At 42.4% G+C, this 14,783-nt stretch overlaps 1 protein-coding gene across 3 annotated transcripts in view; it reads right to left on the bottom strand.

Moving 5' to 3' along the window:
• ptch1 (patched 1) overlaps window positions 1–14,783 on the bottom strand; it is a 61,428-nt gene that overhangs the window by 32,663 nt on the left and 13,982 nt on the right. For all 3 annotated transcript variants that reach the window (XM_033619726.2, XM_033619725.2, XM_078170646.1), the window contains exons 3-8: window positions 8,118–8,307; window positions 7,037–7,106; window positions 6,771–6,862; window positions 4,004–4,202; window positions 3,737–3,858; window positions 179–326 (exon numbers count right to left, since the gene is read on the bottom strand). In XM_033619726.2, the coding sequence (XP_033475617.2) occupies window positions 179–326; window positions 3,737–3,858; window positions 4,004–4,202; window positions 6,771–6,862; window positions 7,037–7,106; window positions 8,118–8,307 (821 nt within the window). The remainder of the gene's footprint in view (window positions 1–178; window positions 327–3,736; window positions 3,859–4,003; window positions 4,203–6,770; window positions 6,863–7,036; window positions 7,107–8,117; window positions 8,308–14,783) is intronic.

The following is a 14,783-nucleotide window of genomic DNA, read 5'->3' as shown; positions in this document are numbered from 1 at the left end:
TCTAGTATCTATCAGGGGCCCGGGCTTTGGATGGGGCCTTTCCATGTTCACCTGTATCCGGTCGGTGATTTACAATGTGGTTGTCGAGGATTTAGGGTAGATTTCTTCAACCTTCTCTCTTTTCTTGCCCTCTTTTCTGGATCCCTCTCTTTCTGTCTCTGAGTGCTTTGGCCCTTACCTCAGAGTATCTCCTCTGCCAGGCTTCCAGTATGGCTGCAGCCTTCTCTTCATTCCAGTTGATGTGGGAAACCTCCTCGTAGCCCCGAAAGTGCTCAAACATCTGCTTGGGAGTCATCAGCTGGAACATGGTCTGTAAGGCCTGGGCACTGCAGAGGAGGGAGGGAGGGAGGGAGGGAGGGAGGGTGGCACAGTGAGAGGGAGGAAAAGGGGAGGAAAGGATGAAAGGGAGAACAGAAAGACAGAGGTCAATGATGTGCAAGCCTTCACTGAAAACATCATGTTTACACGAGAAGATCAGCAAGGTGATGAGCTGGCTTTCTGGATTGTGCAAATTACATCAAGGAGGGTTAAAACTTCAATTCTGAAATGTACAAGACACTCCGATCAGTATTTTTGTTTGAATCCCACAAGCTCTGCATTATTATAACTCATTCTATAGACAAGGAGCGCAAATACTGTATCTTTTGTTCGTGCAGGAGCACCAAACCAGAACTGGAAGACGAGAAAAGCAGAAAAGATGGAATAATGTCAAAAACTCATCAAACCAAAAGGCCAGACATTTGCTTAATTTCTAAACCAGAAGGTCCCAGAACAGAGAAGGTGCTAATTTAACCGGCAAAGGAAGAGGGGGGAAAAAGGAAAACATCAAAACCACAGCGCCTGGAGCACATTGGATAACAGTCATCATAAACAAAGCACACCTGCTGCATAAGCAGAATATTGTTCCATCTGATATTACTATTGAGCCAAGAATACAGATGCCCTCAGCCATGAGACTTGCTTCGTTTGCCACACACACAGCACAGCACAAACATCCACTTCTGAAGCTGTCTGAAATATTTATACTTGGGCTACAAATAACCATTGTTTTCACTTCAAGGTGTCTGTGGATAATTTTCTGATGTAGTCATTAATCCTGAGGCTGTGCATTTGATTGATATATTATCGAAATTTCAATATGGCCAGGTGCAGTATCCAAATTGCAGGAGCTGCAATTTTTTCATAAAGGTTAAATGTGTCACAGCATACCATCATAAATGAAGCATCGTGGTGCTACAGATCATACTCCAGAGAAAAGGGAACGTGCGTGTTTGGTACAGACACAAATCACATCATCGTCATTTTTATATATTTTTCACTGAAAATGAAACGCAAAAATTACTATTTCCAATAATGTCGTAACTCATATCGCAGTTGTTCGCAACCTTTTTGGTGTCAAGGACCCCTACATTGATGCACATTAGGTCACAAACCCCCGTTCGATAAGATATCGCTTCAGGGCTCTCCATGTGAGAAGATTTTGGCTGTTAGATATGATTAAGACCAGAATTCTGTAGCTGTCCACTACAGTTGAAAAAGTAAAAGCCATGATCAGAATAGTCATTCTTATGCCTCTTACTCACACTGGACTCTAAAGTGAATCAAATAGTTCTGGGGACCCTGTGGAACTTCCTCAAGGACCCCTAGTTGAGAACCACAGGTTTATGAAATGCAAGAAAATACTGAAAAATGTCCCACAGCCCAAAGAGATATGCTTAAAATGCTTGCTTTATATAATCAACAATCAATTTAGACACCAAATACGAAACCACTTGCCAGCCTATAGTGCACCTAATATGTGGAGTTTGCATTTCCCTCTAGGGTTGGGTGATAAGATGGTATATATTGTGCAATGGTTAAAATGTGTGGAGATTTGGCAATACTGTCTCTATCATGGGAGTTATTTGGGGCAGGCTGTGTAGCCAATCAGAGCTGGATTCTCGCGTGATCTCGCAAATCCAGCTGCCTGGAAAGGTGATTTAACACTGGAAATTATTGTTCTCAGGAGCCTTAAAGCTAAGTGTTTGTTTGTAAGGATGCTCCAAATAAAGGAAGAACATAAGGAAACATGTATGGTATGACTGTTTTAAACCACTTCTTGATTGAATCTGTGATAGGAGATTTTGGCCATATTACAAAAGAAATGTGTTCTTACATATTTATTTGTCTGATACAAACCCCCCTTCTCCAAACTCCTAGCTCCCCTCATCCTCCTGCCACCATCACTGCTAGGACTCCTTGGAATGATACGATATGGCAACAGAAGCCATCCAAAGAAATACAGTGTCCTAAACAACTGTGACCTTGTTTCCCATCTGGCGTGTCCCTTATGGACATGCCTCAGAAATACAGGTCCAAATCTTTTCTTGTCTTTATTCCAAACCAAACAAAGAAGTTGGATGGCAGAAAAGATTAATATTTCAAGAAATTCATAGACTTGGATTTGGTAGTGACAAAGGAAGTGCCAGATCTCATAAAGTAGGTATCTGGACCTAATATACAAGATTCCTGATCATGTTCTGACAAATTTTAAGAGGGCCATGGTGTCTAGTGTAATGAGGAACGCACAGTCCTGGTGGTGCACACATTAGGCACATATTTAAGAAATAAAACTTATTAGTCATTAAAAAGTGACTTTGGAAGAGACTGCGACTTAAGAACAGTAGTCGAGTCAGTCCATGTGATTTCAAGTCGTCAAATTTTATGAAGCGAAGGAGCAGGCGTTAGCTAGTCACTCTCTTTATGAATGTGATCTCTGTAATATGGTGATAATCACAGTAATGGTGGCAGTTAGTAAACAAGATGTAGAAACTGAGTGCCAGCAGTAACAGCCCAATGGACAGAGCAACTAAACCGCACACACACACACACGGACACAAACACACACACACACACACACACACACACACACACAGGCAGGCAGGCACGCACAGACACCCTAATGACCCAATCTTGCCAGGAAAAAACACAACCACAAAACAAACAACGCACCCCACTGTACTCTGGGACCAGTATGCGTGTGAATGTGTGTGTGTGTGTGTGTGCGGGATTGCCTTTTGTGTGTACATGCATGTGCACGCACCATCCAAACTGCAATTTCACATTAAAATAAGTGGTCCATTAGCAAAATGTTGGATAATTTGCAGCTTTTCCATTTTGCCAGGGGAAGCTTCTTATTGCTTGATAAAATGTGCATGCTTTTAATTCCTGTGCATGTTTTATATCGACATAAAAACCTTGTGCAAAACAATAATTGACTGAATGTAATGTGGTCTGTTAATGTGGAGGGCATAAAGCTTAATGCACACATAAAAATGTGTATAATATACATGCTGCACTCTACTGCATAATACTACATAATCTTTAAGCTTTGTCCTGGTGCTTGTGCTGGAATTAAGTCCATGTACCCCAAATCGCTGTATATTTGGACAAACTAGCCAGGCAATAGATCACTCTGTGCACATGTGTGTGTGTGTGTGTGTGTGTGTGTGTGTGTATGAGTGGGTAGTGTCCAAGCAGAGCGGCCAGAGCTGAGCAGGAACAGCTGGAGCTCTAAGATTTCACTGGAATCTGCTAATGACTGCAAGATTTACAGCACACCACGCACACGCACGCGTGTATGCGTCGTTTCGGAGAGCATAAAAGAACAAAAAACACACACTCTCTCCAGAATAAGCCCTGCAGTGATCACAGCAGTGTTTATGAGGGTGTGTATGTGTAAGTGTGGGTATGTTACCTGAGCAGGGGTCCGCTGCCGTTCTTGGTGGTCCCTCCTACGATCAGTTCCTCCTGCCAGTGCATGTACTTCCTGGACAGACCATGGCAGCCGCCACTCAGGGCCCGCGCCACGTCGAATGGCTGGTGCAATAAAAGCAACAGGCGAGAAAATAACTGTCAGCAGCTCGTCTCAAACTGAAGACTGTAAGTTTTATCAAAACATATAAATGTGGCATTTGTACACAGATATTCCAAGCCCAGAGCTCGAGTCGAATTGTGCGCCTACCTTAGTTGAGTTCTTATTAGGCGCTGTGAGGGGGCAGTCGGGGTCAGCAGGGTTCAGACAGGGTCTATCCATGTAGCCATGTCCGACGTCCGCCTTCTCCAACATTTCCTCAAAGCCTTCCACGGGAAAATTTGCCCTTCGCAAGTCTTCAAGGAACTCCTTGGGGTCAAAGTTGGTCCACTGCAGAGGGTCTTTACCTCTGCAAAGAGGTAAACAAGATGTTTAAATGTGACTGAAACTATGTTTTAAGGTGCTGTGTTTCTGGACATTTTTTTAAAAATTTATTTTAAGGAAAACCTCATTTGCACTTTTGGCCATCTTTCCTATTGGTAATAACAACATTGTACTCACAAAGTTAAGTTAACCAAGAGAAAACCAAGGTGAACTGAAAAACGTTTATCTAAGCTGTCCATTCTAAACAGGGGTTGGCATCTTTAGGCACCTCACTGTTTGATTTGATTCTGATCCAGGTGGCTACGATGCAATGATAAATGATTATCAATACGTAGGGCTGGGTATCAGCACTCGATACCTTAAGGTAACAATCGAAATAACCCTGTACCAAGAAGTATCCAAACTTATCCAGTCTATTGGTATCTGCATTCGATCCCTTTCTTACCCAGATCTAGAAAAGAAATTGGTTTGTTTTTGCAGTCATTGCAAGCGTGAACTGCAAGTGGCCCTCTACTACAGCAGCTACAACCCATACTGTCTATGGTGTGGTGAGGACTGAGCATGGTGTATTTGATGGAGGTGCCAGTTCAGCATAAAAAGCTGCCACCAAAAAATTTGAAAGTATGGTTAAACTACACCCACTCCATTCACATGATAGGTATCAAATGAAACAATAAAAAAAAAGGTATCAAACAACAGGTATTAAATGACGTACTCTATTTGTATTGATATTATTCTAAGGGTACTGGTATCGTCATTTTTCAATGATACCCAGCTGTATCGATGCTTTTTGCATCAAAATTTTGGATTTCTTTACATGATTTATTTTTGTCTGTGACTACTTTCTACTTTTAAAAGAGCATATTTGTACTGATCCATAATAAAAAATAAAAAGATGAATTTATGTCCATTATCTTTATTAATACAATAGTAGTAGAACGTAAACACGATGCACATATTTAAGTCAGTTTCACCATCCAATTGGTTTAGCTGTAGGTAACGCACTGCCCGTTCCTACAAAGGTGGTGGAGGCGATCATGTTGTCAAGAACTTTTAGATTTCCGATTATTGATTTTTCTGCATCAAGACATAATCAAGTAATCACATAATCACAGTTTACAGACCAACTTCTGACCTACCACAGTAACCACAGTATTAACAACGTTTTGGTTGTGCTCACTTTCAGTTCTACCTCCATTTTAAGTGGTTCAGGTAATCTGGCCTATTGTTCGATTAAGTGCTGGTGTTTCTTGTTGATTATCATAAACAATGGAAATGATCAAAACTGTAAAAGTAAGTATAACTTTTCCTTTAATACCAAACGCAAGAGATGCAAGAACATCTACATCCAGTTTAATGAGCTGTTTTATCAATAGGTGTTGTCTTTCTCTTCATAGACAAGTAAAGTCCCGTAGAATCCATTAGATTCTCAAAAATACCTTTGGTTTTTGTTTGTCGCCATCGTGTCTGTTGGTGTGCATTTCAGGACGTAATGTATTCAAGGCTGGGTTGCATTTGTCGAGATGTTTGGGCGTAATTACCTCCAAAATTTAACCTCACAAAACAGTCACATTTTTGAGAGGAGAAAATAATCTCTTTCTTGCTAGGTGACACAAAACAATAAATGGAGACTAATTCCCATCATGCAATGGCACAGTGCTGAATTCCTGCTCCAAACCAGTCCTTGTCTCTCTATGCCCTGCACATTCCAATCTCCCTTTCTCTGCATCTCTCTCTCCCTCTCTGTCATTCAGACTACATTGTATGTGCTTAACCAGGCTTGGGTTATTATTCCCAGCCTCCCAACCAGAACATAGTAAAAACCTTATTTACCATCTGAGACCAACGGGCAACACACACTCACACACACATACACAGAGACACACACACACACACACTGATGACACAGACTCAAGCGCTGATACACTTTCACACGTCCACAAAACACACGTATGCACCGATGGCAATGGCACACACTACGTGCATGCACACACACATGCAGAGGTAAAGGTCTGCTGAGTATTACTGTAGCAGCAGGCCATTAGCAACAGAAGGGCCAGACAATGGTGTGAGGCCCAGGGCTGGAGAGAAACTATCGCCAGCGATACGCATGCCAGCAACCACTACAATAGAGCCTTCAGAGGGGACGACACACATACACATACACACATGCACACACACTCTTGTTCCTCTGTGGTGTCTCTTTGGATGGGTTGAGCGTGTTTGGGCAGCTTCTACTAAAGGGGTAAAAACAAGATACAGAGATCCAGATCTCCCCCTTCTCGCTCTCGCTGTCTTGAAAACAATCTGAGAATGCTCTTACCATATACGCTAACTCCATAACCAGCGCTCATGAGCTCAGCGTTCAAGGCCTTGTTGTCCCCAAACACCATTTTAATCAGTTTGCCAACTGGCTTCACGGTGAGGAAACCCCTACAGTATGTGTGCCCAATTAGGGTTCTTTAAAATAGCTTTTGATCACGCTTGAAAGAGATCAGTCAATCTACTGATATGCTGCGATGGCATGTCGTGATTGTGCTGACACATCATAAAGCACTGATTCTGTCTAGTTAAAAGGAGTTTGTGTACTTACGGAAGATAGACCATTCCAGACTGGAGCTTGGCTCCCTCCCAGAAACAGTCCAAAGGGGTGATGATGAGGCAGGGATGTAGCTTTTCTATGATCTAATTGGACAAACACATGCCCACACACAGCAGGTTTGACACACATTGACAGCAGGAAGTTTGCACAGGAAAAAAACATCACACACAAAAACGATGCTGGTCACATTTCAATGTGATCCAAAGAGTTAAAGTCCAAAATACAAATGAATACATACTGAAGAATTTGCATCTTACCTGATCCATAAAATGAGTTTCTGTGACTAGTTCTCCTGATTTGTAGCATAAGTGTTCTAATTTCCATTGTCTGAAAAGGAGAACAAAAAAGTTTCTGTTCAGCTTTTGTCACGACACCTGAGCCCCTCAGGCTAGGCTGATTAAGAATGATAATAAGTGATAATAAATCTCTCATCATTATGAGGTAATGCTAGCCAAAACACAGCTGAATACTGATAAACAGGTATGCTGCATACACGGACGTAGATGGGGACAACAAAATATCAGATTATCACATAGAGCAATCCAATGCGATACAACAACACACACTTAACGGGGCAGTGTGTAGAATTTAGAGGCATCTAGTGGTGAAGATTGCAGATTGCAACCAGCTTAAACTTCTACTGTGTAGAAGCGTGAACTTGGTTAGTGGTTAGGATTCCTCCAGTGTTCACTGTTCAGGATGTTTTTACAAAGAGCCGATTTATCCACAGAGGTCTCTTACCTCTCCAAAACAAACGGACCAAGTAATTTAAACCGGTAAAAACACTGAATAAAGCAGTTTCACGTTACAAATCAGTGTTTCTCTGATGCTGTTTGGCTCTTCACAGACAGGCTGCTAGCCCAGCACCTGCGAATGTGTGCTCACCTTTTTCTCTGACAACTTAAGATCCAGACATTCAGAAGGTTTTTACTGGGAGCTGAATTATCTGCAAAGGTCTACTTCTACTAAAATCAGTCTTTTTCTGATGATACTCATCGTAGAGGGGCTGTTAACTATGGTGGCCAACATGAAAACGCAAAAACACAAATGGTCCTATCTAGAGCCAGTGTTTGCTCTGTATGTTCTTGGCTGTTGTAGCAACATGGCAATCCCCTTGGACAAGTACATATAAACGGCTGATTCTAAGGTAACGAAAACACTAAATAAAACATACTTCTATCATATTCCATTTCTGACAATTTATCACCCTAAATCCGAATCTCTAAGACAAAATTGTGATTTATTCTTTTGGGCAAATAACAATCAACTCAATACATTATGCTTACAGACATATAGACAAGAGGCAAAACTGGAAGTAGACATGGAATAGTTGCTTACCTGTTATAAAGGTAAACATGAACTCTGCTGGCTCGGATAGCTGATTCCAGGTGCTGCAGGAGCGCATCCACTGTTAAAACATTGGCTCCGTCCTCCCGCGGCGTCTGGATCATCAGCTGAGGGTTAAACATGGCCTCCTCGCCTATATTCTGTCGCGTGTACTTTAGTTCCTGGTTCACACGCCCACCAACTGGACAAAGGAGAGTGAAATGTGTTTATTAGCCTTGCATATTCAAATGCCCCATGCAAACATCCAAACTAACCCTTACTGTACATAGATGCAGTTATTCCGAATCAGTTTTATAAAGTACATTTAAGGCTCATCATTTTCAGCTTTTACTGATTTTCTCTCCAAAGTTTTGCTGCAAAAACGCCCTGACTGCCAAAGTTTGCAGTGAACAAATTGTTCTTCCAACAGTTCAGAAAATCTTTAGGAACAGATCAGTGATAAAAAATGTCAGAGAAAAATGGAGAGAACAGGACTCAAAGTCCCTCTAAGGATATAAGTAGAGTCAAGAAATAAATCAGTTTAGTTTAGTTTAATTGATGAGAAGTGAAGACAAGACCCAAGGTCACACAAATCTGCAAAATAGCGCTGCAAAATTAATCGAAATAATTTTGGAATGGCAGCTGTATATGATTTTAATCTTTCATATTGTGCAGCGCTACTGCAAAATGTCAAGGATAACACATAAAGTTCAAGATTTATTTTGATTGTGATCCTTGATGTAAGACAGTATTGCTGCAGGAGCATGAGTGTCTGGGTGAAGTCATACTACTGTACTGCTATATTGAAAACTGAAAACAATGAGCCCAAACACATGATACTTCAGATAAAAATATCATTCCAACATTTACATAAGGTGACATATCCTGAACATAGTTGTACCACTCACACACCCACGCACACAAGCACCATCATGCGCTGAAACATCTGTGACTCAAGAAGTGATCCTGTGCAAATCGAACCCTAAGACATCTCAGCCTGACCAGATCATTATCACACTCGTATCTTACACAAAAGCACTTTGCTTACAGTGAGCTTGTGCCACGACAAAGCCAAACATCCTAACTCCTTTGAATCCAGAAGAGAGCAACATCACTCCCAACAAATCCACCTTTCACAAAAACAGCTCTATGTTTCTACTCAAATTTGCTAACAAGTCAGGAGCGCCAGACCACGCTGACTACATGTGTGTGTGCGACAGTTCGTGGGTGTGTATGTGTTTGATAAAGAGAGAGAGAGACTCTCTCTTCCAGGCTCTGCTCCCAATATCGTGGTGGGACTAAGCCCTGTGCGTGCGCTCTGAGCTCCCAGCTAGCCCGAGCTACAAAAGCAGCCTTTCAGGCCCTTTAGCTGCCCTGCTCCACCCCGGTACAGCCAAGGCAGGTCTGGCAAAGTCTCTCTTACAAACACACACACATGAACAAATGCAGGCGATTGCAGTCATGCAAGCACGGGCAAAGTCTCAAATTTTCAGTCAAATGCAACATCAAACGAATAAATACCAAGAAAACAGACCACAAATATTAATATAAAAGTGCATGATCAACAGCCTGAGATTTGTGTGTGCGTGTGTCTGCGTGCCTATCCGCCAGTTCAGTGTATCTGCGCCTAATTTACGAGCAGAGGATTTGAGCGCTTCCATCATCAGTGACTGAACGCTCAGTGAAAGCTCAGGCAATTTATAGTCATCTTCTTTCAGTTGCTCTCTCACACACTCACACACAACATGAAAACTGCCCAGTGAGAGTGCCGACTGTGTGAAAACTCTGTAACATTTTATTATGCCCTAATCCAATTTAACAATTCCGCTTGATTCGTGCAACAGCAGGCATAGATTGAATATTTTCAGCTCATTGTAATGGCATTAAAGTTGAACATAAGCATGCCTGTTCTGCTGAGCTGGACCACCCAGTCAGACCAATGGAACAGGGAGGGAGGGAGCCATGTCTTGGGGCATTAGGAAAATACACTTGATTTCTTTTTTTCTGGACCCAAACAGCATTCCCATCTGATCCTGTCTGAAGGCATGTTTATAATACTCATCATTAATAGCAGGCCTAGGCTAACCGGAGCGACATGCTTTCCACTGCTAGGCCAGCTACACGGCTACGTTACACCAGCCCTTCCTTCAAAAGAGCACGCATGGAACTGATTTAGACCCTACGCACACTGACAGTGCACTAACAAGTCGACTTGTCTGGTACACTCAGCGCTCAAAGGCAAAGCTAGCCCGAGGCTTGTTAAAGGTGCACAGCTGAGAGGAAACATGGGTGTGGAGAAAGAGATGCGTCCATTTTCAGTTTCTACATGTGCAAGGAGACGAGGAAAGGTCTAATTAAAAACGATGAGAGGAACGAGCTTAGAAAGAACTCACTGTCTGTACTGTACACATTCCAAGTTGTGGACTGCCACCCAAGGACCCTGAGTTTACAGCAAGCAGCGAGAAACGGGACAAGTCGAAGGAATGTACTCTCTCTCTACAGGAAACAGCACATCACGGCCTCGGGCTTAGAGAATTCCACACTTCACGAGGTTACAGCGTTTTGGGGTCAACACTCACACAGCCTCGGGGTGAAATTAACACCCCAGCTGGACCAAGAAAATGTGCGAGTGTGTGAGTGTGCGCTGACGCACTGGCGAGCGTGTGCATGTGAGTGTGTGTGTACACACAGCTGTGTTTCTTCAATGACACATATTCCCATATTCCTTCTCCTAAGAAAACTGGTTGACCCCGGCATGTGTTGATATCTTGAAGGTGTCCCGCTCAGGGCTCAGCTGCTTTGACCTAAAACAAAGTGTGACTGACTTTGAAAATGCTTCCCATACCGGCTCTGTTTCTCACTCACTTTCCTTAGTTTCATCCTTTCTACATCACTCTTTCTTTCAGCACTGATGCTTTATGTGTTGATTATTCTTTTGCTTATTCATTGAAACAATACACATCTGATGTTACCAGTAGTCTGACTTGCAATATGATTCAGAATATTTCATTTTCTCATCTCAGTTCAGATTTGAGTGAGTACATTTGCTTAAAAGATGCTCTGTGCTTTGTCTTGTAGTGACACACATTGCCGCTTTCAGTAATCACCAGAGTCTCGGAACATATGATGAGACGTACTGGTTTTTAACCGCCCGTGGAAAGAATGAACAGGTAAGAGTCTACAGTGTTGATGAAAAGCTCTGTCTTCTTTTCTCTCCTTGGAACACACCATGTGAAATTACTTTCCTCTCACTCTTATTTCTCCGACTGCCATCTCTTATCACGTCTCTCATGTGTTTCACTCACTCGAGTCGCAGCGCTTATCATAACACACAGATTTGATTGGCTGAGTAGCATCATGTGAGATGATTTACATGTCATTAGTCTGTAGTCCTCTAAACTTCTGCTAAAAATGCCGCATCAAACATCTAATATTTCTCTGGATGGTGTCTGAGTCCAGACCCATGAATGGTGAGGGATGGCAGGTTAACAAGCGGGATGCATTTTGGTCATTATGCTAACAAGTGGGAGGCGCCCCTCCTCGTCTTCCTCAAATTGCTACTGGGTGTTACCATAGCCCAAAGTGAGGCCTTAAACATGTTCACACAAAACTGATAAGAACAAGAAATTCTTCAATTTGGAATTATAACCAGCAAATATTTGGCGTCTTTACATAATAAATGACTTGAATGATCTCAATTAATTATGAATCAATTGCATGTTCAAACTTTTATCATTGATTGACAACAGATTTACAGCTGGAGAGCCTTGTCTTTTAACTGATTGGTTGATCAACAGAGAAGCAATCAGCAACACTTTAAGATAATTGGTAATTGTTGTTATATGTCTTTTGCTTTTCAACTTTTGCTGCTTTTCTTTGTCGCAGACCTTTATCTAACTGGACGTAATGCAAATGAGTGAACAAGCGCACATCAGACTGTTTAAGATTTTCCCAGGGAAGATGTCCTCACCTGCTCCGTGCGTCAGCAAACAGGCTAAGGGGTGTGTCGCTTGTTTATAAAACTGCCTGCCATGGCTCTATTTTGTGCAAGTTTTGTGCACTTGCTTCATCTCCAACCTTTTTTCAAAGCAACAGCAAGCCGATGCTTAGACTCCATAGGCTGCCTGAATGTTGTCACTCAATGTATGTCTGGACAACTTTTTGGACTCCATTCACCAGAGTTCGCGCACCTGCTGTGTTAGGAAGAGGTGTTCTGTGGTAATTAACTAAGATTTTGGACATCAAGCCATTTAAATATGTCCTGATGGGCTTTGGCAGCTTCTGACAGGCATTCATCCTTAATTTCCAACATTTTATAGACCAAACAAATGATAAAGAAAATAATCAAAAGGTTAATCGATGATAAATATAGATGTTAGCAGCCCTAAATTGCTGCCCTCTGTGAGCAGCCATCCCGTGATTTACACACCTGTGTTAATAGTAACTGCCAGCAACCTGTGTACGTGTTACATCTGCATATGTGTGTTTCCTGGTGAATGATTGAAAACACGTCTAAACCATGCATTTCTAAAAAACAAACCTGCACAGAATCGAAGTGAGAAGAGAAGAAAAGAGAAGCAGAAGAAGAAGAAGAGAAGCAGGCCTATGCGTGTCACTGTATTGGAGCGCTCAGTGCGGGTATTCAGTGTGTTGCATAACATTAACCCCTGGACCCCCCTATTCTCAAAGTAGGGGAACAGGGGGTGGTGTGGACGAAGGGAGAGAAAGTAGGTTTCTAAGGAACTGACATCACCCCCCTCCCTCCTTTCAGCTCTGAACTCCCCCTCATCTTTATACTCTCATTTTCTCTCTCTTTGCTCCATTCAGCTCTACTCTGTGATTGGCCAGATCATGATGGCAATCAGCCCGGCCCCTCTGTCAAAGCCAGCCCACCCCCCTTTCCTCTCGCCAACTTTCTCTCTTTTCCATGCAACACACAACGGCATGGCCCCGACCCCTGCACATCTCTTACTCTTGACAACGGAAGCATCCCTCACTTTCAGGGAAAACATGCACCGGTGGCAAACAGCTCCTAAAACTCTTGAGTCTGATGCTGGTGTGGAAATGAATGGGACAACCCTTCTGCGGACCAAGAATCCGTTGCCACTTTCACCACCGCTAACAGATGCCTAACATAATATCTGACTGTGCTATAAGACGCTAAATAGTTCATCTAAGTGTGCAGGACCTCAAGCATGCATACATTAATATACTGTATGTACGTGCATGAGGCTAACACATCTTTGTGTGTGTGTGTGTGTGTGTGTGTGCAGAGAAAGGATTAGCTGGATTAGGCCCCCTCTCAGCAGGGACCCCCTGTGGTGAGGAGGAAGCCCCCCAAAACCAGGTCATCTCTCTGCCACCAAGTCTACAGCGACCTCCCATACCCTGAGCCTCCTATACCGCCAGAGGAGATGAACAGGACTACGCAGCTCTCTTTTTAACACCTACACGAGGATGAGATGTTGGAAAAACATTCCCAAAAACTACAAAAACAGCCAAAAGCTACTTGAAAAGATAGTTTAGCAAAGTCAATGTATGGAAACACATGTGCCTTTGATGTTTTTATACATTTATTTTACATTATAGACAAGAAATTTGTCAGATTTACACATCAGAAATGGATTTTAAAAAGACTTAACATGTCAAGTGACACCTGTTGCATGAGATGTCACATGTAACAAAAATCTAACAAGTGACTGTTGTCAGATAAGGTAACTGTTAAGATAGAAATGTCGTCATCTCCATTTACAGGATAAGCTCAAACAAAGGGCTCTCATATGGAAAATCAGACACAGCTGCTTATGCTAAAGCTGATTTTCAAGTTACTTAAGAGCTTTAGCAATGAAGAACAAAAGTACAGAAGGCTCACCATAGAAGCGTTTATGCTCTTACAAATCCTAGTTGCATCATTCTGTCCAACATCTCTCGCTGGACCTTGCTTTGTCCCGGCTGCTGGTCAGTCTGTTCAGGTAGAGTTTCCCACGGTCAGTCTTCACCTTATGTCACCACCTCCTCTTTTCTCCTCCTTCCTGTTGCTCTCCTCAGCTGCTATTGCCAATCACTTGACAGCTCTATGATCATTTAGACGAACCCACCTGTTGCCCTCCTCCACCATTCGTCTGCTTCTACCTTCTGCAATCTGCTGTCCACAGCGTAAAAAAAATTGATGTGTAAATCTGTGCAGAAAGAGTTGTAGACCGTGCCCTCAGATTGATGTGTGCACCGTTTTGTAATGTGGTTTTATATCAGGATGTGAATTTGATATTGCCAATTAAATAGTGACCTGGCCGTTCTACAAAGATAGTATTTTACCTGATGGTAGATAGGCCATTAGGGAGCTGGAAGTATCATAGTTGTTTATTCATTGAGCTCATTGTAAACACAGCAATCATAGTTAAGGCAGGAAAGGTTTAGGAAATGTTCCCTTCCAAGATATCCACTATCTCCATCTAACAGTAATGGGTTCAAATAAAAGATAAGCAGTTTATCTTTCTGAAGATATTTGACGTTTACAGAGATTCCAAAATCTCTGGATAGAATTGGTTTAGATGTCGGTGTCTATCATACCAGGATGCACAGATTGCGAATCTCAAGGCACGGTTTACAAATCCCTTCACACAGATTTAAACATGTTACCCCAGTCTCAGTCACCTCAGTCTTTACTTCATGGAATTT

The sequence above is a fragment of the Epinephelus lanceolatus genome, chromosome 9, assembly GCF_041903045.1.
Source record: "Epinephelus lanceolatus isolate andai-2023 chromosome 9, ASM4190304v1, whole genome shotgun sequence".
Lineage (NCBI taxonomy): Eukaryota > Metazoa > Chordata > Actinopteri > Perciformes > Serranidae > Epinephelus > Epinephelus lanceolatus.
The sequence above is the reverse complement of the archived record's forward strand: the minus strand, read 5'-3'. Positions and strand labels throughout refer to the sequence as shown.